Source organism: Camelus ferus, chromosome 19 (assembly GCF_009834535.1).
Source record: "Camelus ferus isolate YT-003-E chromosome 19, BCGSAC_Cfer_1.0, whole genome shotgun sequence".
In the NCBI taxonomy this organism is placed as follows: Eukaryota; Metazoa; Chordata; class Mammalia; order Artiodactyla; family Camelidae; genus Camelus; species Camelus ferus.
Genome location: NC_045714.1, coordinates 38,606,230 through 38,631,271, shown reverse-complemented (window position 1 = coordinate 38,631,271; position 25,042 = coordinate 38,606,230). Strand labels below are relative to the sequence as shown.

General features: G+C 42.5%; 1 protein-coding gene, 1 long non-coding RNA gene and 1 other non-coding gene across 3 annotated transcripts in view; 1 reads left to right on the top strand and 2 right to left on the bottom strand.

Moving 5' to 3' along the window:
• The first annotated feature begins 1,613 nt into the window (after positions 1 to 1,613).
• LOC106730107 lies at positions 1,614 to 6,780 on the top strand. Its single transcript, XR_001366537.2, has 2 exons — positions 1,614 to 2,212; positions 2,562 to 6,780. It is a non-coding gene; the product is annotated as an uncharacterized LOC106730107 (long non-coding RNA).
• A 7,483-nt stretch (positions 6,781 to 14,263) lies between these two features.
• Positions 14,264 to 14,390, bottom strand: LOC116658078. Its single transcript, XR_004313279.1, has one exon. It is a non-coding gene; the product is annotated as a small nucleolar RNA SNORA40 (small nucleolar RNA).
• A 331-nt stretch (positions 14,391 to 14,721) lies between these two features.
• Positions 14,722 to 25,042, bottom strand: part of CNBD2 (cyclic nucleotide binding domain containing 2) — a 48,387-nt gene continuing 38,066 nt past the window's right edge. Inside the window, exons 11-12 of the mRNA XM_032462240.1 lie at positions 22,485 to 22,648; positions 14,722 to 18,027 (exon numbers count right to left, since the gene is read on the bottom strand). Of these exons, the coding sequence (XP_032318131.1) occupies positions 17,709 to 18,027; positions 22,485 to 22,648 (483 nt within the window). The 3' untranslated portion in view covers positions 14,722 to 17,708. The remainder of the gene's footprint in view (positions 18,028 to 22,484; positions 22,649 to 25,042) is intronic.

Genomic DNA, 25,042 nt, shown 5'->3' with positions numbered 1-25,042 from the left:
CCTGGGAATCCTGGCTGGGTCTGCATCAAGAGTCTTAAACCTGAACCAACCCTTTGATCTTTCTTTACATTTCTAGAATTGTAATCCAAAGGAAATCAGAAGCCTCCACCAAGTTTCAAGATCCACAAGAATATTCCTCACGGCATTAATTATAAAAGCTAGCAGTATAATTCTCAACCATTTTATTCCCACGTGACCTATCAGCAATGTTTGACACTGTTGATGAAATACTTCTCCCTGAAACACTTTCTTCATTTACTTCCAGGACATTACATTCTTGTGGTTGTTCTCCTACCTCTCTGTTCACTCTGCAGTCTCCTTTGCTGGTTCCTTCTCATCAGCCTGATCTCTACACAGCAGAGTACCCCAGGGTCAGGCCTCAGACGTCTCTGTCTCTCTCTGTGTACTCCCTTGGTTCTTTCAAGCAGCCTCATAGCTTTAAAGATATCTATATGCTGATGATTCTCCCAAAGGGAGAGCTCACACTTTCTCCTGAATGCCAGACTCATAAATCCAACCGTTGACTTGACATATTCACTTGAATGTCAAATAGGCATTTCAAACTTACCATGTCCAAAACGGAACCCCTGATATTCCCCCCCAGAACCCCATCCTCCCACAGTTTTTCCCATCTCACTTAATGGCAATTCCTGCCATCAACTGCTCAGGCCAAAAGCCTTGGAGACATCCCTGATTCCTCTCTTTCCCACTTCACATCTGGTCTGTCAACAAATCCTGCAGGCTGGATCTTATATTTATCCTGAATTTGACCACTTCTTGTCATCTTTGCTGCCATCATCCTGGTAGAAGCCATTATACCATTTCATCCCGTTGACTGCAATGGTCTACTAGCTGGTCTCCCTGCTGCTACCTCTGACCCCACTCAGCTATCCTCCATGCCACAGGCCATAGCCCTCCAACGGCTCCCATTTCACTCAGAAAAAAAAACACCAAATTCCCTTTTTCGTCTTTCACATTATGTAACTGCTTTAACTTCTACACGCTTGTCTGCTCACTCAGCTCCAGCCTCTTTGCTGTTCCTGCATCAGGCCAGCGCCAACGCTTTTGCTTAAGGGCCTGTGCACTGGCTGCTCCCTCTGCCAGAAGGGCTCTTCCATCTGACATCCCTTTGGATGGCTCATTCCCTCACCTGCAGATGTCTGCTCAAAAGTCACCTGGCCACCATCTAAAACATCCCACGCTCACTTTTTTTTTCTGTAGCACTTTCACTTTTATGCATTTTAAGGATTGTCTGTTTTCCCTACTATAATGTAAATTTCAATAGGGTATAAATTATCGTGCGGGGTGGGGGGGTTCGTTTGTTTTCCTTCACTGCTGCCTTCCCCAGTGCTTGTGAGGTACATAGTAGGTGCTCAGTAAATAGCTGGTAAATACGCGAACGAATGAAAGATTGTAAACAGCCTCCTAGTCCAACAGTGTGGGTGTGAGGGAGTGGAGAAATACGCATGCTCAGGGAATTCTGAAAAATTACCGTTTCGAAGGGCAAGCCAGGAGGCTGTCCTGATCTCACGCGACACCTCCTTCGTCCTTCCTCCCGCCGGAACGTTTCAGTCCCGGAACCTTGGCTCGCGGGTCCCAGCGCGAGGGCACTTCCGGTACCCCTCCTCTCTGACTAGCGAAGAGAACTGCCAAGTCAGTTCCGGCAGAGCGCGGTGAGAAAGAGACTGCGGCTTTCTCTCCCGGGGCCCTCCAGGCCCTCCGGCCTCAGGCCGGAGGGTGAGCTGGGGGGCCCGGGGACAGGCTGCGAGCTGTGTCCTGCAGAGCCCCAGAGCCCTCGCTGCGGCCGCCCACGGGCGGGGTTCAGCCCTTGAAGCAGCAGCGACCCTCTCCCCAACCCCCACCTCCGAGACCTAATGGCGGCGGCCCCTTGGAGCCCGGACCTCGCCGACCGCGCGGTCTCTTGGCTGAACGCTGCAGAGCTTAGGCGAAGCCTCCGCCAAGCTGCCGAGGACGTGGCGCCTTTGGGCGTCGGGCGTGGCAGGGCGAGAAGAATGGCGGCCACTGGAACGCTGCGGAGGGCCGTTAGATCCTCGAGGGCCCAAGAAGGCGGTTCTCCATGGACACCAGCTTGGCCAGCCTTAGGCCTTGGGGCTGCGCAGATCCGGGACCTGGGGTGACCGCTCAGTCCCAGGCGGACGAGACCTCACCTCGTCTGGTCAACGACGGACAAAGGCCTTAACGGGCCCGGAAGGTGAGCGGAACCCTCGTCCACCACGGGTGGAACGGTTAGTGGGCCATCGGGCGGTTGGTCGTCGTTCTACCAAGACCTTGATCTCGGAAGATAGAAATGGTAGAATAAAGTACCACGTTTGGCTAATCGGAAGTGCCACCACCCTTTGGGAAGATCTGCCGGCCGTTTATAGAAGGCCTGTGTATATAATATGAAAAAGCTGCTCTCAACTTTCCCCTCAACCTTTCAAAAGAAAACTTTTGCCACATCTAGACCTACTAGATGTAAAGAGGTTGCCGACGTATGATAAAGTAGAGTTAGAAAATCACATGTCTTGTAAATGCCTATTTGTTTTTTTTAAAAATCATAGAAATGTCTTCAGGAAATGACTTTTTTGAAATGGAATTGTTTGACCTCCTCTAGAAGCGACATCAGGAGCGACACAGGTCCACGTTTGTTCAGTGAGTTAGAGGACATGGAGTGGAAAACCGTGCGTGAAGAGGAGGAAAAGAAGGTTCCATGCCAGACTGGTCATACTTAGAAGACACTTCCATATGATAACCATTGTCTTGTGTCTGCATTTTATTCCTCACTACTGTATATATAGTTGACAATGCTAAGTACTTTTTTGAAATATCTAGTCTTCCTAGATGTTCTGAAGTGCCTGATACATATTAAAAGTAGAGGTAGTAAAAACATTTTGTAAATATCTTTTTGTTAAAATTCATATGAAATATTGTTTATTTTGTGGGGGATTGGCCACACCACCTCTTTGAACAGTACACACTGCGTTTGTGCACTGGTTCAAGGTAGGGGGAAGGAGAAGGAAGTGCAAAGAGCTCTGTGCCAGTGTGTTAATAGTGACACAAGGTTAACCATTGTCCTTTTTATATTCATGCATTTTGTTTCACTTTGCTGTGTATATAGTGTATATAATGGACAAATGAGTCCTAATTTACAACATCTAGTCTTTCTAGATGTTAAAGAGGTTGCCAGTGTATGACAAAAATAGTTAGTAAACTAATACATTTTTGTACATTTTGTGATAAAATTTCTAGGAAAGACTGTCTTCTGAAAATTTGAGCATTATAGTCCTCTGAGTTGGTGGAGGAGAGAGGGAGGGAAGGGGGTTGGTCTTAGGCTATAATGCTCATGTTTCAAAGACACTTGCAGATTATAACTATTACATGTGTGCAGTTTATTCAGGACTGCTCTGTATATAGTGGACAAATTAAGTCCTTATTTGAAACATCTAGTCCATCTAGATGTTTAGAAGTGCCCGACGTATGTTAAATGTAGAGGTAGTAAAATATCGCTTTGTAAATATCTTTTTGCTAAAATTTATAAGAAATTCTGTCTTTTGGGAATGGAATAGTTAAACCACCTCTGTGAGCAGTATATTATTGTCTATACTTGTTCAGTGGTTCAGAGGTGGTGGGAGGGAGGGAAAGAATTGCAAAAGGTAATATGCTAGTTTGTACCTGGACTTTTACAGATAAAATCATTTTTTGTATGTTATGTGCATTTTGTTTTGCTGTGTAAATAGTGTATATAATGGACATATGAGTCCTAATTTTGCAACATCTAGTCTCTAGATGTTAAAGAGGTTGTCAGTGTATGAAAAGTAGTAAAATTAGCACATTTTGTACGCTTTGTGTTGAAATTCATAGGAAAGCTCATCTTCTGTAAATGACTTTTGGGTGTGAATTTGTTCAGCTACCTGTAAGCATTACACATGCCTGTACTTGTCCACTGCATGGTGGTGGAGAGAAGGAAGTGAGGGAGGAACTGGTTCAGGCCAAAATGGTCATATTTAGAAAATACCTCAGCTTATAACCATTGTTAGGTGTGTGCAATTTTATTTAACAGTGCTGTGTACATAGTGGATATAAGTTCTTATATGAAATATCTAGTCTTTCTAGATATTTAGAAGTTCTTGATGTATTTAAAAAGTAGTATTAGTAGAATAGTGCTTCTTGCACATAGCTTTTAAAAACTTGGGAAATACTGTCTTTGGAAGTGGAATTGTTAAACCTCTCTGAACAGCATACTCTGCTTGTTCACTGGCTTGAGGGAGGTGGAAGGGAAGATTGCAAAAGATGTTTTGCTAGTGTGTACTAGAAATTTTGAACTTACCTATTGCTTTATTTGTTACATGCATTGCATTTAACTTTGCTGTATATATTATGTATATACTGGACAAATGGGTCCCAATTTTATAATATCTAGTCTCTAGATATTAAAGAGGTTGACAATGTATGACAAAAGTAGAGTTAGTAAACTAACACATTTTGTACACTTTGTGTTAAAATTCATCGAAAGGCTGTCTTCTGAAAAGGACTTTTGAAAATGAAGTTCTAAATTGCATCTAAGTGACACATGTGCCTGTACTAGCCCATTGTTGGATGAGTGATGGAAGGAGTTGGGAGAAATGAAGGGTTCTAGACTAGAATGTTCCTACAGAGAAGACACTTTAAGATAAAACCATTGTTACATGTGTGTAGTTTATTCAACACTACTGTGTATATAGTGGACAAACTCAAGTCCTTATTTGAAACATCTAGTCTTTCTAGATGTTTAGAAGTGCACAAAGTATGTTAAAAGTAGAGGTAGTGAAATAACATTTTGTAGATATCCTTTTGTTAAAATTCATATAAAATACTGTCTTTTAGAAATGGAATGATCAAATGATCACCTCTCTGAGCAGTACACGTTATTTTATTTGTGCTGGTTTGAGGAGGAAGAAGTGCAAAGGGCTTTATACCAGTACGTTTGTAGTTAGGCAAGATTAACCATTGTCCCATACGTACGTCTGCATTTTGTTTTACTTAGCTGTGTATATAGTGTACATAAAGGACAAACGTCCCAACTTACATCTAGTCTTCCTAGATGTTAAAGAGGTTTCCAGTATATGACAGAAGTAGAGTTAGTAAACAAATACATTGTGCATACTTTGTGTTCAAATTCATAGGAAAGGCTGTTCTGAAGATTTGAAATTGTTAACATCCCCTCTGAGCATTACAGATGCTTATTACACTTGCCCGCTGGGTTGATAGACATGAGAAGGGGAAGGGTTCTAGGCCAGAGTGTCCTGTTTAGACGACACTGAGATTATAGCCTTTATAGCCTTTGTTTGCTACTATGTGTATGTATAGCAGACAAACTTAAATCCTTATCTAAAATACTTGTTCTCTCTAGATGTTTAAAAGTGCACAACATAAGTTAAAAGTAGAGTTAAGGTAACGCCTTTAAGTATTTTTTTCCTGTTAATCCATAGGAATGGTTGTATTTGGGGAATGGAATTGTTAAACCTGAGTCTTGGAGAGTATGCTGACTGTTCACTTGGGGGGGGGGGCAGGGAAGGAAGTGCAGAGAGAAGGGTTCTGTGCCCATGAGTCTTTAGACAAGTTGAGATTGTCTAATGTTCTGTCTGTGTTTTAGTTAATATTGCTGTATATTAAAGAATAAACACATCCTAATGCCTGAAGTATATTAAAGTAGAGATAGTAAAATAATCCCTTTATAAATGCCCTTTTGTTGTTTTTTAGGAAGGGCTATATCTTCTGGGAGTGTCTGTTAATCCACCTCTTGGAGCTAAATGTAGTCCTGTACTTAGTCGCTGAAATGCTGGAGGAGGGTAAGAGGAAGGGTGAAGGGAAGGGCTCTTGGCTGATACCTCCAAATCTAGAAAACAGTTTTAGGTTATAACCATAGGTCTATGTGTGTGCATTTTTGTAAAGTACCTATGTGTATTGTGGACAAGGTTCATTCTTTACTTTGCAACATCTAAGCTTTTTAGATGTTATGAGGCGACAACGTATGATAAAAAGTAGAGCTAGTGAATTAACCAATTTGTAAATATCTTTGATGTAACTGATAAAAAAGCAGCATCTTGGACATGGAACTTAAACTGTCTCTGAGAAATGTATGTGAGAACTTGTTAGGTTGGCAGCAGGGGGGCAGAAAGAGTATTAAAGGGAGGGGTGTATGCAGATGTGTCCATATTTGGATGATAACCGTTGATTTGTGTGCATCTCTTTGGGCTGTACTATAAGAATACATTGTTAAGCAATTCAAGGGAAACATACCTCCTTGCTAATATTTTAATAGTATAGGTTGGGTAATGAACCCTCTTAGAAGCATTATACTTCATGTACTCTGTTGCTTTATGTCTCATTTTTAATTGCATTAAGGGAATATAGTACTTTAATCATAACTGCCAATATCTTTATCTAGAGGCCTGTTGCCATTTCTTATTTTTATGAAATTTTTGTTGCCAAGAAAGGATTACACTTTTCCTTCCAGATTGAGTTGGTGTAGTGTATTGGTTATCAAAATATTCATAGTTTTGGGACTCTGGAATGGTAAATATTCATGATGTATGAAAAAGCATGATGCCTAATTGTATGATCTTAATTACATAAAAATGGATGCTTAGTTATGTAGATACACAAATGAGACCTAGGAGGACACATCAAACTGTAAACTGCTTGTGATTATGGATTACTCTGTTTTTTGCTTATTGTGTTTTTTGGTTTCCTATTATGCACATGTTAGCTTTCAAGAAATAAATGTTATTTTAAAAGCCATGAAGTCTCCATTGCTTGCAGAGTTAAGTGCATACTCCACAGAAGCACAGTGTTAACACCCTTCATGCTTGGGCTTTAAGGTATCTGAAGTTTCTCCATTGCTTAGATGTCAGCTCCCCTGACTTGCCTTACTGGTTCAAGGTAGCTTCACACTTTGGTGATTCCAGCCTTGCTCAAGCTATTCTTTCTGCTTGTACTGCCCTTTCCACACTTTTCACCCAGCAAAATCGTTCTTCATTGCCCTCTCAAATTTTAGTTTTAACAGCCTTACCTATGAGAATCTGACACCCCAAGATGAAAGTGCCAGAAACAAGTGTCAGAAGTTACGCCCCTTCCCTTGCAGCCCCTACTTGTGCCGCTTGTGCAAGGAACCCACTTGTACTGTCATTGTTACTTGAAGTCTACTGGATTGAGCTCAGGCTTAAATCGTCTCTAACACAGGGAGCTACACAATGCCTGACACATAGCGGGTGCTGAGGAAATGTCTTGAACACAAAGGAGACTAAAGCTTAGCTTTTTGGACTGACCGTACAGCACAGCTGCTACAGGCTCTGGTTTAACAGTCAGGGCTCCCCAGGCTGGCAGTTCCTGTCACAGCTGACCCAAGGTGGGGGGCCAACGCAGCACCACCCACCCCAAAATTAGGCACAGAAAACATTCTTTAGTAGAATATGAAAGGGGTTCTTACTCCCAACTTTGAGGGTAAAGGTCACTGGCCTCCGGATGTGGAGAGGCAGTATTTTGAGTGTTTCCCTGGGTGGGCTGGGAGCTGGTGAGGGCAGGTAGAAGAAGCCCTTTCCACTCAGGATCAGGCCTTCTCTAGCACTGATGCCCCTCTGACAGGTGTTAGCTGACTGAGACAGGCTTCAGGGAGGCACACATACCTTGAACCCCTGGCCTGGAGGCGGAGAATCAGGTGCATTCGGACAACTCATCCCAGACTAGAGCCAGTCTGCCACCCCAAAATCCACCAGAACTGGAGATAAAAGCTGAAGTTCTCCTCTGTAATTTAAGGTGAATTCACCCACAAAGGTTGGGGGTGGGGGTAAGGCTCATAAAAAGCTAAAGAGACTACGAAGTTAGCTTTGAGAAAGGCAGTCCTGGAACTGGAGGGCAAAGTTAACCTTCAGTGGACAGAAAAGGAAAGTGAAGTCCAGGGAGGGGATAGGCCCCACTGGGATTACATCTCATCGCTAACAACATATCTTGCCAGGGAAAGAGCACTGGAAGGGAGTCAGGCCTCAGCTCTTGGCTAAATTCTCTCAACTAATTGGGGAACACTGGCCAACTGATCCCATCTGGGCCTCAGTCTCGTCATCTGTAAATGAGGGGTTTGTTCTGGCTGGCTGATGTATGTATGCCTCTCCAGATCAGATGCTGGGCCTTTCAAAGCCACAAATTTCATCAGTGGCAGGGTCTGGGCCAGAAGCTTCTAAATACCATTCTCTACTATAAGGAACCAGGGTCCCTGGAGAAATGGCTAATTCCAGGTCCGCAACAGAAAGTACAAGATCATCCTGGAATATCCTGTTGTGGCAGAAAATAAGAAAGTACCTCAGAGAATGTGAGGAACGTGTCAAAAGGGCCGCAGAAGCCAGCTTGAAGTGGTTTCCATTGGCCTAATCTGTTGCCATTTGTGCATCAAAATATAAAATGATAATAACAGATTATATAAAGCAGGAAGCCATGAGTCCAATGCTGATATAAATAAATGAATAAATAAATGAAAAGTATGCTAAGGAAGGGGATATTTACATGGTTTCAAAGCATCTCCTCATAAAATACCTATTTTTAATAAATACGGAATAAGACACACTCAGTGAAAAGGCAACCTACGGAATGGGAGAAAATATTTGCACATCTGATATACCCAGAATATATAAAGAACTCTAGCAACAGTAATAAATATCAACCCAATTAAAAAATAGACAAAGGACTTTAATAGACATTCTTCCAAAGATGATATACAAATGGCCATCAAGCATATGAAAAAATGCTCAACCTCACTAATAATTAGAGACATGCAAATCAAAACCACAATGAGATATCATCTCACACTAACAAAAAACAGAGAATAACAAAGTGTTGCCAAAGAAGGATGTGAAGAAGTCGGAACCCTTGTTCACTGTTGGTGGGACTGTAAAATGGTGCAACTGCTGTTAAAAACAGGATGACAGTTTCTCAAAAATCAAAACTAGAACTACAGTGTGATCCAGCAGTCCCACTTCTGGATATATATCCAAGAAAATTAAAAGCAGATCTCAAAGAGATATTTGCATATCCATGTTCATAGCAGCACTATTCACTAAAGCCAAGAGGTGGAAGCAACCCAAATTTCCATCAACAGATGAATGGATAAACAAAATGTGGTATATACACGCCATAGAATATTATTCGGCTTTAGAAAGGAAAGAAATTTTGTCACCTGCTACAACTTGGATGAGCCTTGAGGACATTGTGAAGTGAAACAAACCAGTCACAAAAAGATAAATACTGTATGATTCCACTCATATGATGTATCTAAAAGTAGTGAAATTCATAGAGACAAAGTAGAATGGTAGCTACCAGGGACAGGGGGGAGGGGAGAAAGGGGGGTTGTTTTAATGGGTACAGAGTTTCAGATTTGCAAGATGAAAAAGTTCTTTCACAACAATGTGAATATACTCAACATACCTGAACGATAAACCTAAAAATGAAAATGGTTAAGATGGTAAATTTCATGTTATGTGAGTTTTTTTTTAATATAACGTGTATATATATACACACATACATACACATAAATTTTAAAATGAAAAAGGACTAAGTAACAACAGTAACAGTGGAGACACTATTTTAATCCAATAATCTAAGTTACCACCAGTAACAGGACAAACTGAAATCCTGTACCACCTGATAGCATCCAATGGGAAGAACACAGCATCACTTCTGTGATTTTCTTCCTGCCAAAGATGCATAACCTAAATCTAACCATGAGAATATTCTACAAAGTAACTGGTCTATAATCTTCAGAAGTTCCAAGGTTATGAGTGTCAAAGAAAGGCTGAGAACTGTATCAGACAGAAGGAAACCAACAGGAATGCCAACTAAGTGTACTGCACAATTATGAACTGGATCCTTTGCTATAAAGGACATTATTGGGACAACTGGCAAAATGTGGATGGGTTCTGAGGATTTGATAGCTGTAATGTGCCAATGACAGTTTCCTGATTTTGATGGTTGTAGCTATGTAAGAGAATGTCTTTGTCTAAAGGAAATAAACACCAAATTATTTGGGTGTGCTGATGCATCCAGTCCTCACTCTCAAACGGCTCAGGGGACAAACTTTTTTGTACTGTAACTGCAACTTTTCTGTGAGATGATTTCAAAATGTATAAAATTACACACAAAAAAGAAATATCCATGATACTCTAAGTAAAAAACCAAAATTTCTGACATGAGCTGTTCATTGTAGTAGCCACTACCTACCTATAGCTATTAAAATACTTAAAATTAAGAATTCAGTCCTCAGTCACATTAGCCACATTTCAAGTGCTCAGTAGCCATATGTGGCTGGTAGACATGCTTTCATTGCAGAAAATTCTATTGGACACTGCTGTATAGCATTTTCCTTTTGTCATTGTTAAAATAATAAATACAGAAATGGGTATAAGTATGTGAACTCTTAAGGTTATGTACCAAATTGTTAATCGGGTTATCCTTGGGAGATGAAATTAGGTGGGTGAAGTAGTGGAAATGTTTTCAGTTCTCGTTAAATTCATTTAAAATTGGGGATTATGAAAGATTAAAATATTTTTAGAACTTTTCAAATATCTGTATCTATATATATAGATATCTACCCTACCTACCTATCTACTACTTGTTTGTCTACATTTTTAAAATCATGTTTTAGGAATTATGTGATATCAGGGAAGTTTTGAATGACCTTTCTGGTGATGAAGACCTTTGAAAAGGGAATTTAAATCCTGTGGTAGCTCACAGCGAAAAAAAAAGTGACAATGAATCTATGTATATTAACATATAACTGAAAAATTGTGCTCTACACTGGAATTTGATACAACATTGTAAAATGACTATAACTCAATAAAAAAAAGTTAAAAAATTAAAATCCTCAAGAAAAAAAAGGGCATTTAAATTTCATGGCTCTATCAGTAATGCTTGAAGAGGCAGATAGCTCGTGGGCTGCCACCTGCTTCACCCATCTTCACTCACTCGCCTCACCTGACATAAGCCAAGAGTCCCAAACAAAGACTCGGGCTCTATTACACCAGGTTAGCCTGCTATTAAACATGAGGAAGAACTTTCCAATAATATCACCAAGAAACCTTAAGGACAAGGGATCATGGAATACTGAGGACATTTAAAAAGAGAAACAAACCCAAGTTTGGAGCCAAACAGACCCAGGTTTGAATCCTGGTTTTTCTACTGAATCAGCAGTGGGACAGTGGATGAGTAACTTAACCCTCAGAGCTTCACCTGCTTGTTTTAAAAATGGGGATAATAGTAACCTTGCACGAGTGTGCATGCAGTGCCTGTGGTGTCCTAACTGCTTTATGTATTGTTGCTTCTTCCTTAAGTCTTTTTTTTTTCTAACTGTTAAAACCATACTCCTGATATTCATCCTCCAATGTGCTTCTCCTACAGTCTTTATCTCAGGAAAGGGCTACTCCATCCTCTCACTTGCTCAGACCAAAAGCTCTGTAATAATCCTTAGTTTCTCTCTCTCTCTCCTCACATTCAGTTCATTAGGAAACCCTGATCAGTTTTACCATCGAAGTATGTCCATGATCAGCCCCATCGAGACACTTCCACCACAGTCACTCTGACCTAAGCCACCATAATCTCCTACTTGGATTATGGCACTGGCTTTCCAACTGTCCCACACTGCCTGCCTCTTCATTCCACCCTCATGCCTAAACTCCGAGTCTGTAGCCAGATCATGTTACTCCTCTGCTCAGAACTTTCCAAAGGCTCCCTTCACATGATCATGAGCTGGGCCCCAGTCTCCCTCTGCCCTTGCCTCCTTTCAATTTCTCTCTCCTTTGACTTTATTCCAGCCACACCAGCAGGCTTCTTGCTGTTATTTAGTTGTGCTGAGGATGCTCTCTCTGCGTGGAACATTCTTCCCCCAGATATCTGCATAGCTCATTCCCTCACTCCCTGAACTCACCAACGTTACAGTCTTGCAGAAGCCTTCTCTGACTACCCTCTACAAAGCAGTGATCCCTAATCCACCTCCATCCCCCATCTACCCTGATTTTTCCTGGGCATTTTTATGTGTGTGTGTGTGTTCTTTAACCACCAACCCAGAAGGTCAGCCCTTTGATGCCAGGGGCTTTGGTTTGGTTTGGTCTGGTGCTGTATCTCCAAACCCTGAGCAACTCCCTCTCCCTACAGCATGTCTGCTGATTGGAGATACACTGGTTGAATTCACCTAGATTTCAGTTCAGTGCTACCAGCTCCCATATGCCTCCCTATCCAGTGGAGATGCCAGGAGCCTGGTAGCTAAGGGACAGAAGACAAACCCTGGCATAAGAGGAGGAGGAGGCTGTCAGCCAACAGGCTCTGGGGCTCCTCTCAAAGAGGATCCCAGGAGCTGGTAATCATCGAAGCTGATAAGGATGTGTATGATAATAGAGCCATGGGCAAATGCAGAACAACTCCGTGGTAAGAGCTTTTTACACGTGCACATCCCCCAGCCGCTGTGATCTGTTAAATGGAGAAATGCCCGCATGCGGGACTCTTCTATTTCATCTCTGTGGGCAGGGCTGGCCTCTGTTGGTCTACAGGGCTCACAGACCTACTTACCTGTTCCATTTTGTCCCTGGGTGCCCCTTTTCCTCCCACCCCAGCCATCTGCTTTCTGAGAGTCCAACTCTGAATTTAGTGTTTCACATGGACTGCTTAAGTTAATCTTCATGACTATGAAACAGATGCTTTTATTATTCCTACGTTACAGAAGGGGAAACTGAGGCAAAATAAAAAACAACAGTCACTTGCCTAATGTCACATAGCTGGTCAGGAGCTGAGAAGCCTAAATCCAGAACTCCTGCTCATAATCCTGCTCCTTCTGCTCTGTGATGTCAATAAAATCACACAAAAGAACAGGAAAAGGGCTGGTATTACTGGAAGGAGGCTTCCAGAAGAGTAATGAGTAGTTCCTCCTTATCTCCACCTCACACAAAATAAGAAAAAGTCTTGACCAGTAGCATGAGCTTTAAGTTATGACAGGAAGAAGGACTTTCTGACAGTGTCTTCTAAGATTAAAAACCTACTCAGGAAAAGATAGTCTCAGTTTTTAACCCTTAAAGTCACAGATAATCAGTGTTGTTAGGGCTTAAAGACCATTGAATCCACTGCCTTCTTCCATGTGATAAGCCTTCAATAAGGGAGCAAGGTGGGGTGGACAGCCCTCACCTGCAGGCAACCATTCTAGGCACTAACTTTGTGGTGTCAGAAGGGGCCTGACACAGAGGGGACCTGTGGTGTCAGAGGCCAAGGAGTCTAGACACAAGGAGAAACAGGCAGGCCCCTAATTTAAGGTATCCTCAAAGAAAGGAGAACACAGTAAATTGAGTAGGAAGCACCTATGAAAGAAAGGAGTAAGGACCAACTTCCCCAGCCTCCTTGGATGAGAAAAAATTTTGTTACTCTCCTTGAGGGACTGAGCAGATTCTTCCTTTCAAACATGTTTGTTTGTTTTTGTTTTTGCCTTGGCTGTCAGGGAGCTCAACGCCAGGTTTTCATAATCATCATGGCCAATGCTTATATAAATCCATATTGATTTCCTCCATTTTCTTCTTGGCCTTAATTGTCTAATTTCTTTTCTTTTCTTTTCTTTTCTTTTTTAAGTGTAAAGGGTTTTTTTTTTATTGTGTAGCATAATTTAAGTCAATAAATTTTTTAAGAATTTCACACATGTTCTGATTCTTTCCACTGCCAATCAACCCTTAGTTCCTCCAATGTCTGAGTCATATAATCTTCAAGACAGACCTTTCAATAATTTTTGCTCAATCAACAATTGTCAGTCAGTCCATAATTCTTTTAGTTGGGCTTCTCTGACTTCCAGTGGAACATGAGCACACTTCAAAAACTCCTCACCTATAATCTTTGGGGTCCAATTTTGTCAAGCAGTTTACTTTAGGACTATTACATATTTGGAGTCAGGGAAGATTGATCTGCCTGGTTCTGAATTTCAGACACCCTGTAAATATACATTAAGTTCAAATCATTTACTCCTAAGCTTATCACACCCTAGAACAGTACTGATCGTTGCCAATGCCTTGTTTTAAAAGTCCAGACACTGTTCAAGATAAAAGCCTAAAAAAAGAAGCCATGTTTGTTTCATGTGAACATTATAAAGTCAGAGTACTAAATCAACATAACTGATCATTTCTCATCTTATGCTTTTAAATTACCGTTTCTATAGTCCCAGAAGCTATCTTTATGTTTATCAATACTCGTCACTTGAATCTGTTTTAGGTATCCTGTTCCGTCTTGCCTGTATCAAAACTCATACTGAACAATGAGTTCTGGGTTGCAAAAGAGGATTTATTTTTGCACCTGTCTACAACTCTTTGTCCGCAAATAAAACAAAAACAAACACAAGTGCTATTAATTGTCTAATTTCTAGTGAAATAGCATATTTCCCTTTTTGCTCTAGATATCAGGGATCTTATCACCAGATTTTAAAAGCAATTAATCATCTAATTACAAAGACAGAGTTGTAATATTTATTTTGAAATAATTTCACACTAAAATTGTAAGAATGGTGTGGCCACTGTGGAAAACACTATGACAGTTCCTCAAAAAATTAAAAATGGAATTACCATATGATTCAGCAATTCCATTTCTGAGTATATACCAAAAGTATTGAAAGCACGGTCTCAAAGATATTTGTACACTCATGTCCGTAGCATTATTCACGATAGCCAAAAGGTGGAAGCAGCCCAAGTGCCCATCAGCAGATGAATGGATAAACAAAATGTGATACATACACACAATTGAATCTTATTTAGCCTTAAAAAGAAGGAAATTCTGACACATGGCACAACATGGATGATCCGTGAGAGCGTTATACTATGTGAAATAAGACATTTACAAAACGACAAATATTGTATAATTCTTCTTATTTAAGGTATGTAAAGTAGTCAGATTCATAGACAAAATAGAATGATGGCTGCTAAGGGCTGGGAGAGGGGACTGGGGAATGGGAAGCTGTTGTTTAATGGGTGCAGAGGTTCAGTTTGGCAAGATAACAAGAAATCTGGAAATGGATGTGGTGATGTACTTAATACAATGAACTTCAAAATGGATACTTAAAAATGGTTAAGAGGGTATATTTTCTGTATATTATACAATTAAAAATAATTTCTTTAAAAATTACAGTTCAAAGAAGTCCTATGTATCCTTCATCCAGATTCGCCAGCTGTTACCATTTTGCTATATATGCTTTGCCATTCTAAATATACACACAGTATCTTTCTAAATCACTTGAAAGTAAGTTGAAATCATCTTCCTTAATGGCCAAGTACCTCAGTGTGTATTTCCTAAGAACCAGGAGATTCTAACCACAGTACAATTAACCAAAAGCAGGACATTTAACACTAATACTATTATCTCATAGTATTATTATTTTTTACTATTTCATTTTCATATGTCACCAAGGGTCTCAATAATCCATTTTATTCTTTTTTCTAACATTTTTTATTGATTTGAAATCATTTTCCATTTTCTTCTTGATTCTGATTTTCTGTTGGGGGCTAGGGAGGCTTTGAAAGTAGGAGAATGGGGGTGGGGAGAAACAAAAGACAGGGTCAGGCGCCCTGCAGAGCCTGGACTTGTGGGGAGGCTTAAGAACACCTACTGGACCCTGCAAATTTTAGAAATGATAGTAGTGAAGCTCCAGAAAAGGAAGGAGACTGGCTGAAAGTCACACAGCACTCATCCAAATCTTCCCAATGCCCCCAGGCTCTGTCCCCAGGGCTAGAGCCTACAGCCTTTAGCAGCCTGAATACATCTTTTTCCATCTTTGGTGCTGCTTCTTGGCCACCTAGAAATTACTCGTCTTCACTGTCAGCTCTGAACCAGTGATTACAAATTCTGCAACTCAGCACCCTTGTGGTTAAACCCCTTAAATCCCCAAATGACAGGAAAGCATCACGGCAAAATGGCCCCTAGTGGTGCTATGGGAGTTGCAAAGTGACCCATCTCACCCGTTAGACTTTCCATAAGTGGAAGGTAAGATTTTCCACCAGTTACATAAAAGGAATAGAGGATTTAAAGAATGTTTTTTGCTTCCAACCCCAAAAAGGAATCTTAAATACCTCCTATAACAAATGCTGGCAATATCTCCTGTGCTTCTCAAATGCGTTTTTTCATTTTCCCCAAACAGTGGAAGCTATTAGTCCCTGAGGGTATATTTTTGGCTTGAGTGGCCTGGGTGTGCCTCTCTAAGAATGACTGCACTTATTTACATATGGAAAATCATCCCTGAGGGCATATATAGTCTCTCCAGCACAGTTCCAAGGTTGTGTATACAGAATTTCTGTTTTGAAAACAGGTGGCTCATTCGGGAAGATGAGTAATGGTGGTGTCACAGTACACACACCGCAGCACTGCCTGCCTAGGAGGGCCCTGGGGTGCAGTGAAAACACACAGATTTCCCAAAACCACCACCTGGCAGTCGAGTGAGCTTAAACAAGGCCTTTCTTTGCTTCTCTGGGCCTCGGGCTCCTCATCTGTCCTATGGGGACAGTGCCGCCTAGTTAGCTGCCAGGAAGTATCTTCAGGGTAAGTGATAGCCTCTGTAGAGTGCCTCACACAATGCAGGCTCACACTAGGTACTCAGTACCTGAGCCCAGGCCCTTCTCTCTGAGGGCAGATCCACTGAGGGCTTCCTGAGCCTTGGATCTGTGCCAGGTGGGCAGTGAAAACCTCTGTAGCACTGAAAACAAGTTTGTTCTCTGACACTTGTGCCAAGCAGTGTTGGCACAACTGGCTCCTTCTGAACTGAGTTTCTCTCCCAAATAAATCCTAATTTGTCTTCCCTGCTGCATGCTGCAGAGCAGATGGGCCAGGGTGGGAGGGGGTTGGGGTTTGGATTCTGACGCTCACAGCCCGGAGGCTAGGAGGCTCTCACACACTTAAAGCCAGAAGCCCTCTCCTCACCGTCCCACCCATCCTTCCTTCAAATAGCACCCTCACCCACAGTGTATGTCAGTACTTTGGTGACCTACCTCTGCTCTCCCCAAGGCTGCCCCTTAATATTGACATGAACTGTTTCAGTTAGTGTGGAGGTTGGGTGACATGACAGCCAGGACCCTCCCATCTCAAATCTCTGGGGGAATGGCCTTTATCATTGATTATGAAGGCCCAGCCTTTCAAAGCCTCAGTTTCCTATTCCATTGAAAGGGGAAGAGAGTCTTTGCATGGCCACATTGATCTTGGTCAAAAAGGTACTAATGCCATCGAATGTATACTGAGCATTTACCAGGGACGTTACACGTATAACCCAACACAGCTAGGGCCTCGTGCTGCCCACTCTCTGCTTGGTTATAAATTCAAAGAAACGGCAGTACTGCATAAAACCATGAATAAGAGCTATTCAAATGTTTACCCGGTTTCTCAAGAAAATGCCAAAGGAAAAACACATTCTCAGTGCAGAAAAAGCTCTTGCCTCTGTGCCTCCCACCTATCTCATCAAGTAAGACCCTGAGACCAGCCCCAGTGATTAACCCATCCACACCCAGTCTCCTGACCATAGCTTACTCAGCCCCACAAGGGTCAAGGGAGATGGTGCCCCACTTACTGCCCCCAAACATCTCTCTGGACCCATAGCTCAGTCCTCAGGGTTCCCAACCGTAAGCCCCGCAACTCCCATGGTGGTCACTCAGGAAACATGGTGGTCAATCCAACACCTTTTATTGATTCTAAACAAGGACCCCAGCATTCTTATACTGAGGCAGGAGTTCCTGGATTTTGTATCGGGGTGCCAAAATGGTTTGGACTATCCTCAATGGGGGGAGATATTTCTGGGGTGCCATAAATACAGGATGACGAGGTTTAGTCTTCTTGCCTAAGCTATACAAATCCAGCATCACAGGCTTAGGGCTGTAGATCCCTTTCTTCTTGGGCTGGATTGGGGTGAACTGGGGACACTGGCGAGGTTCTACCAGCAGCCGCAGCAGGTCCTTCCGAAAGATATTCCAGCTGTTCTCCTTGAGGAACTTCTGGCACATATCTTCATCGCTGAAGGTAAGGCACAGATGCTGGAGTTCCCATGCCAGCCGCTCCCAGACCCCTGCTGCCCCCAGCCTTGCCTCCTGCCACTCTGGCCAGTCCCTAAACACGCTGTGCTCTGTCCCACCTCTGTGCCTTTCCCCAGACTCTTCTCTCTGCCTCCTCTACCCTTCCACACCTTCTTCCCCTAGACCTGCACTATTCCATGTGGTGGCCACGAGCCACATGTGGCTACTGAGTAGCTGAAGTGTGGTCTATCTGAATTAGAGATGTGTTCTAAGTGTAAAATACACACCAGATTTCAAAGACTTAGAACAGCAACAAAAAAGTAGACTATCTTAGTAATTTTTATGTTGATTACATGTTGAAATGATAATATTTTAGGTATACTGAATTCAATAAAATATACTTTTAAAATTAATTTCACACACTTTTTTTTATTCCTTTTTTCTTTCTTTTTACTTCTTGTAATGCAGCTACTGAAAATTTTAAATTACATTAGCCATCAGGTAAATTTAAGTCAAAGCCACACAAGGTATCACTTATGCCCACTAGGATAATAATAATTAAAATGCAAACAATAGTAAGTGTTAATGAGCATGTGGAGATATTGGAACAAGGGTTCCAATACATCACTGACAGCAATGTAAAATGGTGCAGTCACTTTGAAAAACAGTCTGGCAGTTCCTCAAAAGGTTAAAGAGTTAACTTGTGACCCAGCAACTCCATTCCTAGATAGATACCCAAGAGAAATGAAACCATATGTCCACACAAAAACTTGCACAAGAATGTTCATAACAGCATTATTTATAATAGCCAAAACACAGAAACAACCCAAATGTCCATCAACTGATGAATGGATAAATAAAGTGTAGTATTTACATGCACTGGAGTATTATTTGACAATAAAAAGGAATGAAGTACTAATTCCTGCTACAACATAAACGAACCTTGAAAACATTATGCTAAGAAGCCACTCACAAAAGACCACATATTACATGATTCCATTTATCTGAAATGTCCAGAACAGGCAAATCTATAGAGATAGAATGTCGATTGGTAGCTACCTTGGACTTGTCTTGGTGCCCTGGGTCTACTCCGCCCCCTTCCCTCATCACATGTGAGGGAAAGTGGGGGAGAATGGACTGGGCTCAGCTCTCATTGGCTTATTTCCTTCTGAGACCACCGCAAGGGTAAGGCATGTTCAGCCTCCACTGACTCACCTGTACCCTCCCCTAAGGAGGAAAGCCTGATAAACCACTGATACATTAGAGCATTCTTCTGGGTAGAATATATTGACCAGGACAAAATCAACTTTGATTCATAGAGGTCAACTTAATAAAAAAATCCAGAGGTCAGAATGGGCTACAAGTTAGTCCTTGTTGGTCTCCAAGGTACCAAAGGCAGCTCCTACCAGCTCACAAGAACAAGTCCATGCTAAGTAACATTAGGCTGGTAGCTCAAAACTGGCCGTGATGGGAGTATGTAAACCACAGAAACTGGCAAACACTTCAAGTCAGGGTTACCTTCCACCTCCCGGACAGTTGCTTGCTGAACATTTGCCAGCACAGCACTGCAGTCTCCACTTAAGAAGTTCCACTAACTCCCAATTTCTTACGTAATAAATAACAACATCCAACCCTGACGGCGTATTTCCCATGTGCCAAGCACTTTACACTTGTTAACTCTGACCCTCACAACCACCCTATTTCACAAACATGAAAACTAAGGTTCAGTGAGGCTAAGGAACTCACCAAACCTGTGAGGGACAAGCATGTGACTACACATTCCTAAGGGATTTTTTTTTTTTTGGATCCAGAGTTCAAGTTAAGACAGACAAGATTCCATATCACCTCCTGATGCTGATGGTCACATTGATTTCTAGTCTAATCTTTCACTAAAGTGGGTAGCTCTTCTAAAGGCCTCAGCCTCGTGCAGCTCCAATCTCTGCCTCACTTGAACTGAGAGCTTCGTCAGTCCTTGCAGGCTGCAAAACTTCAGCCCATCATGCCCTCGACTGCCACCCCCACCCGATGCCCACTGGGCCATCCAGCACTAGAGCACGCTCTGTGCTTTGGTGTTAGGCTGCTCTTCCTCTGGGCTCTTGGAGGTTTCCCTTCTTTCTTGTGACCTCAGCTGTTTATATTCTACATGAACTCGCTGTGTTTTATAGGGGTAGAGGCTTCTGCATATCCAGCCCATGGGATCCACAGGACAGGTGTCTCACCCACTGACCATGTGATCTCCAGGATGTCATGTCCCCTTTCCTGGGCCCCACAGTCCTCAATTAAACATGGAGGATTTGAGCTAGATAATGGATATGTTTTCTGCCTGCTTTAGCAGTCTAGAAAACCATGAGTTCAACAATTAATGAATAAGCCAGAACTCTGTCAGCATTACAGCTGATTGCAGCCAAGTGCTGACTGCGCAGCACAGACGCTGAGCGTCCAGACATCTGCCACCCTCAAGTCTAAGCAAACCTTCTCTGAATATCAATTCAACAGACTTTAACCGATACCCATCATGTACTAGACATTATGTGAGAAGCTAAGACTCTTTAAATACTTTTTTGAGTAGGTGGCTCTAAATAGCTATTTTCTGTATTGATAGTACCCAGGAATCAGAGAACTGGGGCACTGGTGAACTGCAAGGAACCACCAATGTTTCCCAACTTTTTTTTTTCCACAAAACTGTCCCAATTTGGGCCATAGCTGCATAACATCTGTTCTTTTAATTTGCTAATAATTTTTCTTAATTCTATTTAGTTTCTTCTACTTAAATATTTACCTTGGCTTTGTTCTAAGCAGCAAGATGGTCAAATCATGAGTTTAGCGAGCTTGTCATGTCTAATACGAGGCTGCTTACAATCCGTGTACCACCAAAAGTCATTTTGTAAGCCTTCTGTGAATATGCTCTATACTTGGGGAAACACTGATCTAGTCTAATTTTCTGTTTTGCAGATTGGGGTCTGAAGCCTAGAAGAGGGGAAATGATTTATCCAAAGTCATACAAATCCCATGTCAAATTCTTTCATGTGCCTATTGGACATGGCTGAAGGAACTCTACAGATCTGCCTTCAGGCTTCCTCTTTCTTGACCACAGGAATCACCTGCTCCCCACATCTGCCCACAAAAACCATGTCTGACCACAACATCACCACAAGAAAAGAAAAAGAGAGGGGGATGTCAAATTGCATAATTGGTATGATCTCCGTTATGAAACTTTGTGTGCCTGAATGGTAAATGTATATTTGGCACATATACCCCCAAAATACTAAGATACATAAAATGCTAACTGGGATTGCTGGAGGAATGCAAACGGCTTTGGTCTTCACCTTCTTAAATGTTCAGCATTTTCCAGTTTCCCACAATGAGTATGTCCCCTTCATTCATTCACTTATCCAACTTCCATTGAGCACCTACCACATACCACATACTGTACAGGAACCAGGGATGAGAGGGGAACAAAGCCCAATCCCTGCCTTCATGAAGCAATCAGTCAAGTGGTAGGGAAAGAACTGTGCAAAAACTACACAGCTCTCAACAGCTGTAATACCACGTGGTATGGCCACTGACAGAGCTGCATGGGGAGTATTGTGAGGGTACAAAAGGGGCACTTAACCCACCCAGCCTGAGGTCAGCCAGGAAGGGTTTTCTGGAGAAGCTGAATCTTAAAGAATGAGTAGGAATTTTCAAAAAAAAAAAAAAAAAAAGAGGGGCAGATTGACTAAAGGAAAAAATCCACTTTTGGAGAGTCACTACCCTGACAATGACTTTTAAAAAGTTTATCTTTTTTTCCCTCATTATAAAAGAAATGCATACTCATTGCAAAAACAAACATGAGAAGAATATATAACTATAACCAGAAAGTCTCCTTTAGTCCTACTTTTCAGAGAGAATGACTATTATAAATTGTGCAATACTACAGGTATTATCATTTTTGCTCATTTTCCTTCTAGATTTTTCTCATGTAAGTGTTCTACAAAGGCATAGTCATAGTATATATACAATTCTGTACCCTGTCCTTTTCATGTAGCATTTTATTTCCTGTTTACTTACGATTTTTTAAATAAAACTGTTACATTCTATCAAGGGAATGTATCACAGTTTTCTAAACTATCCCTTGATGTGACACCTGTGGGTGGGGGTGGTTGTTTTTCCATTATGAATATGGTGGCTACAAACATCTTAATGTATGTAGCTTTCTGTGTAATTTAGTTATATAAAGATAAATTCATAGGTAGACCACTGCTTCAAAGGATAAGAACAGTTTTGTGGCCCTTGAAACATAATGCCAACATTGTTATCAAAAGGATTGAGCCAATTTAAAGTGTACCAACAATTGCCAACTTCATTCAACCCTCGTCAGCATTAGGTATTATCATTTTTTCCTTTCTTATACTAAAACAAGAGGTAAAAAATTGTTCATTGAATCTGGTGGGATGTACACACATGTCCAGCACCTACCTGGGGTACTTGATCTTGAACTTCGACAACTTTTCTATTGTCTTACTGTCAAGCAGGTCACAAAATTTCTCTTCCCTCACCCGTATCACCTCAGCTCCCAGGCTGATGAGGATCAAGGGCCGCATGTCATGTTGGGTCTCTGGGAGGAGGATCTGGTGGAGGCCCTAGGGAAAAGAAGTCCCAGAAAGGTTGCCCTCAGAGACCCTCCACTTCTCCAGGCTCCACTCCCCAGGATGGGAAAATAAGGCTCCAAACAAGAGGTGAATCCACCTGGGGTCATTCAGCAGAGTATGGGGAGAAGTCCGGGGCTCCCTTTGCTACCTGACTCGAAATCTTCGGGCTTGTGGAATTAAAAGAGCCCTCAAGGCCCTCTGTCCACTGTCCTCCATCCAGGTAGCAGGCTCTGCAAGCACTGGCCTCAAGCAGTCACCTGCCAGATGGAGGCATTTTACAAGCATTCCCTATTATCCAATATCTCAATTCCTCCTTGTGCCAGGTAAGCCCATCCTCTCCTCCTTACGACTACAACCAAAATCAAACAGCTAGTCCTCCTCTTCCATCTTCCTTTTTACAGCCACCACACCCTCCCCCCACACTTTTCTGAGGGTCTTCGCTCATAAGCATGTGTCCCCACCAAGCCTGAGTTTTCTCTGTCCCTCACAGGCTCTGTGCAGCACATGTGTTCCTCTGGCTCCCTGGCATGGACTCCTGCTCACTTCTATCTAGAAGGGAGATGGAGATCAACAGGAATACATGCTTGTTTTACAGAGAGTGTAACCCTCTTCTAAGGAGACACTCTGAGGGGGGCAGAGCCCAGACTAGAATCCTTACGGCTGAATCCCCACTCACTCTCAGCCTCTCCGCCATTCAGACTCAGGCAGGGAGAAAAGGGGAGGTCAGCAGTCCAGAGCCTACGATGCCCAGCTGTCTTGGGCTCAAGAAGATGTGAAAGGAGCCATAAACCAAGAGGTCTGCTCTATGGAGGCCATGAGAGACTAGGAATAATCCTGGCTTCAGAAGGAAGATGCATATGTTTACTTGTTATGTGATTTTGGGCAGTTATACCTCCTGGGCCATTGTTTGCTCACCTGTGAGACAGAGGTGAGACTACCTGCCCCATACGTCTCTGAAAGACTCTGAATTTGAAAGGAGATGTGAAGTGGGATTTGGACCAGCCCCCCCCCCCCATCCATTTGGGTTCTAGACCTGGAAGAATGACCATCTGAAGACTATTCAGTACTCTAAGCCATGGCCTTGTCTCTTCTTGTTATCTTTCTTATGAAGCTATTGAGGTCCAAACAAGATGACATGTGTGAGGACATTGTGGGAGATGTGAAGCACCTCACATGTTAGCTGTGCTCAGTACGATGGGCATGAAGGCCTTTCCAACCAGCGCCAGGCCTTGCACAGAAACCCGAGCGGCTGCTCCTACTGCGTGGCAAAAATACTACATAAACATAACCCTCACCACCGCCCGAGGATATAGGATTACCATCTTCAGACTGGAAAACAAGGTTCCGAAAAGGAAATTTCCTCATCAAAGGTCATGTACCCTATAATTACAATAACAATGATGATGACGATGACGATGGTGATGACAGCACCAGCTAATGTTTAAGGAGCATTTATTACATTGCAGGCGCTCTGGTAGCTTTCTTGTACACTAACTAACGTAACCCTCACAAGAACCCCAGGAGGTGAGCTCTATCATCATCATCACTACAGAGACGCTGCTGAGGTTAAGAAACTTGGCCAACATCACACAGCGTGGAAGCAACAAAGCTAGGATATGAAGCCAGCTGAGTCTGTCTTTAGAGGCCGTGCTTTTAATCTCACACTTTGAGGAAACTGAGGCACAAAGAGGTTAACTCGCCCAAGGTTAACAAGACAGACAGCGGTGGAGCCAGGGTTTGAACCGGCAATCTGTCCAGGGCCTCACTGCCAGCAGGCACTGTTAACCACCTCCCATCCACCCTACACATCCCAGGCAGCCTCACGTCCTTTCTCTGCCTACACCCTTCAAATAGCTTCCCAAAGCACCAACGATAAAATAAACTCCTCACTGTGGCCACCAAGGCTTCAGCCATTTCAACCTCATGAAGCTCCCTGCCTTTTTACTCTGTTCCAGCCATGCTGCCCTCTCTTCCCATCCGCTCAACATGCCAAGCTCCTTCCAGCCTCAGGCTTGACCTGCTGTTCCTGTCTGGAACACTCTTCCCCCAGGCTGTCTGTAGCTTATTCTTTTTGTCATTCAGGTCTCAGCTGAAACAGCACCTCCTTAGAGCAGCCTTCTTTGACTACTCGTTTGAGAAGCCTACCCTGCCCCAACCCAGCTTTCTATTCCATTCCAAACAGCAATTTAAAATTTGCTGTTTGTTTGCTACGTTATCTGTTTACTTCCCCAGACTAGATCACAAGACCCACAAGAGCAGGAATGATGTCAGTGTTCTTGCCCACACTGGCACCTTGGACCCTGCTTGGAGTATGATAGATGTTCAAGAAAGACCTGCTGAGTGAATGTTCAAACAGAGACACACAACATTAGAGCTGGCAGTTCC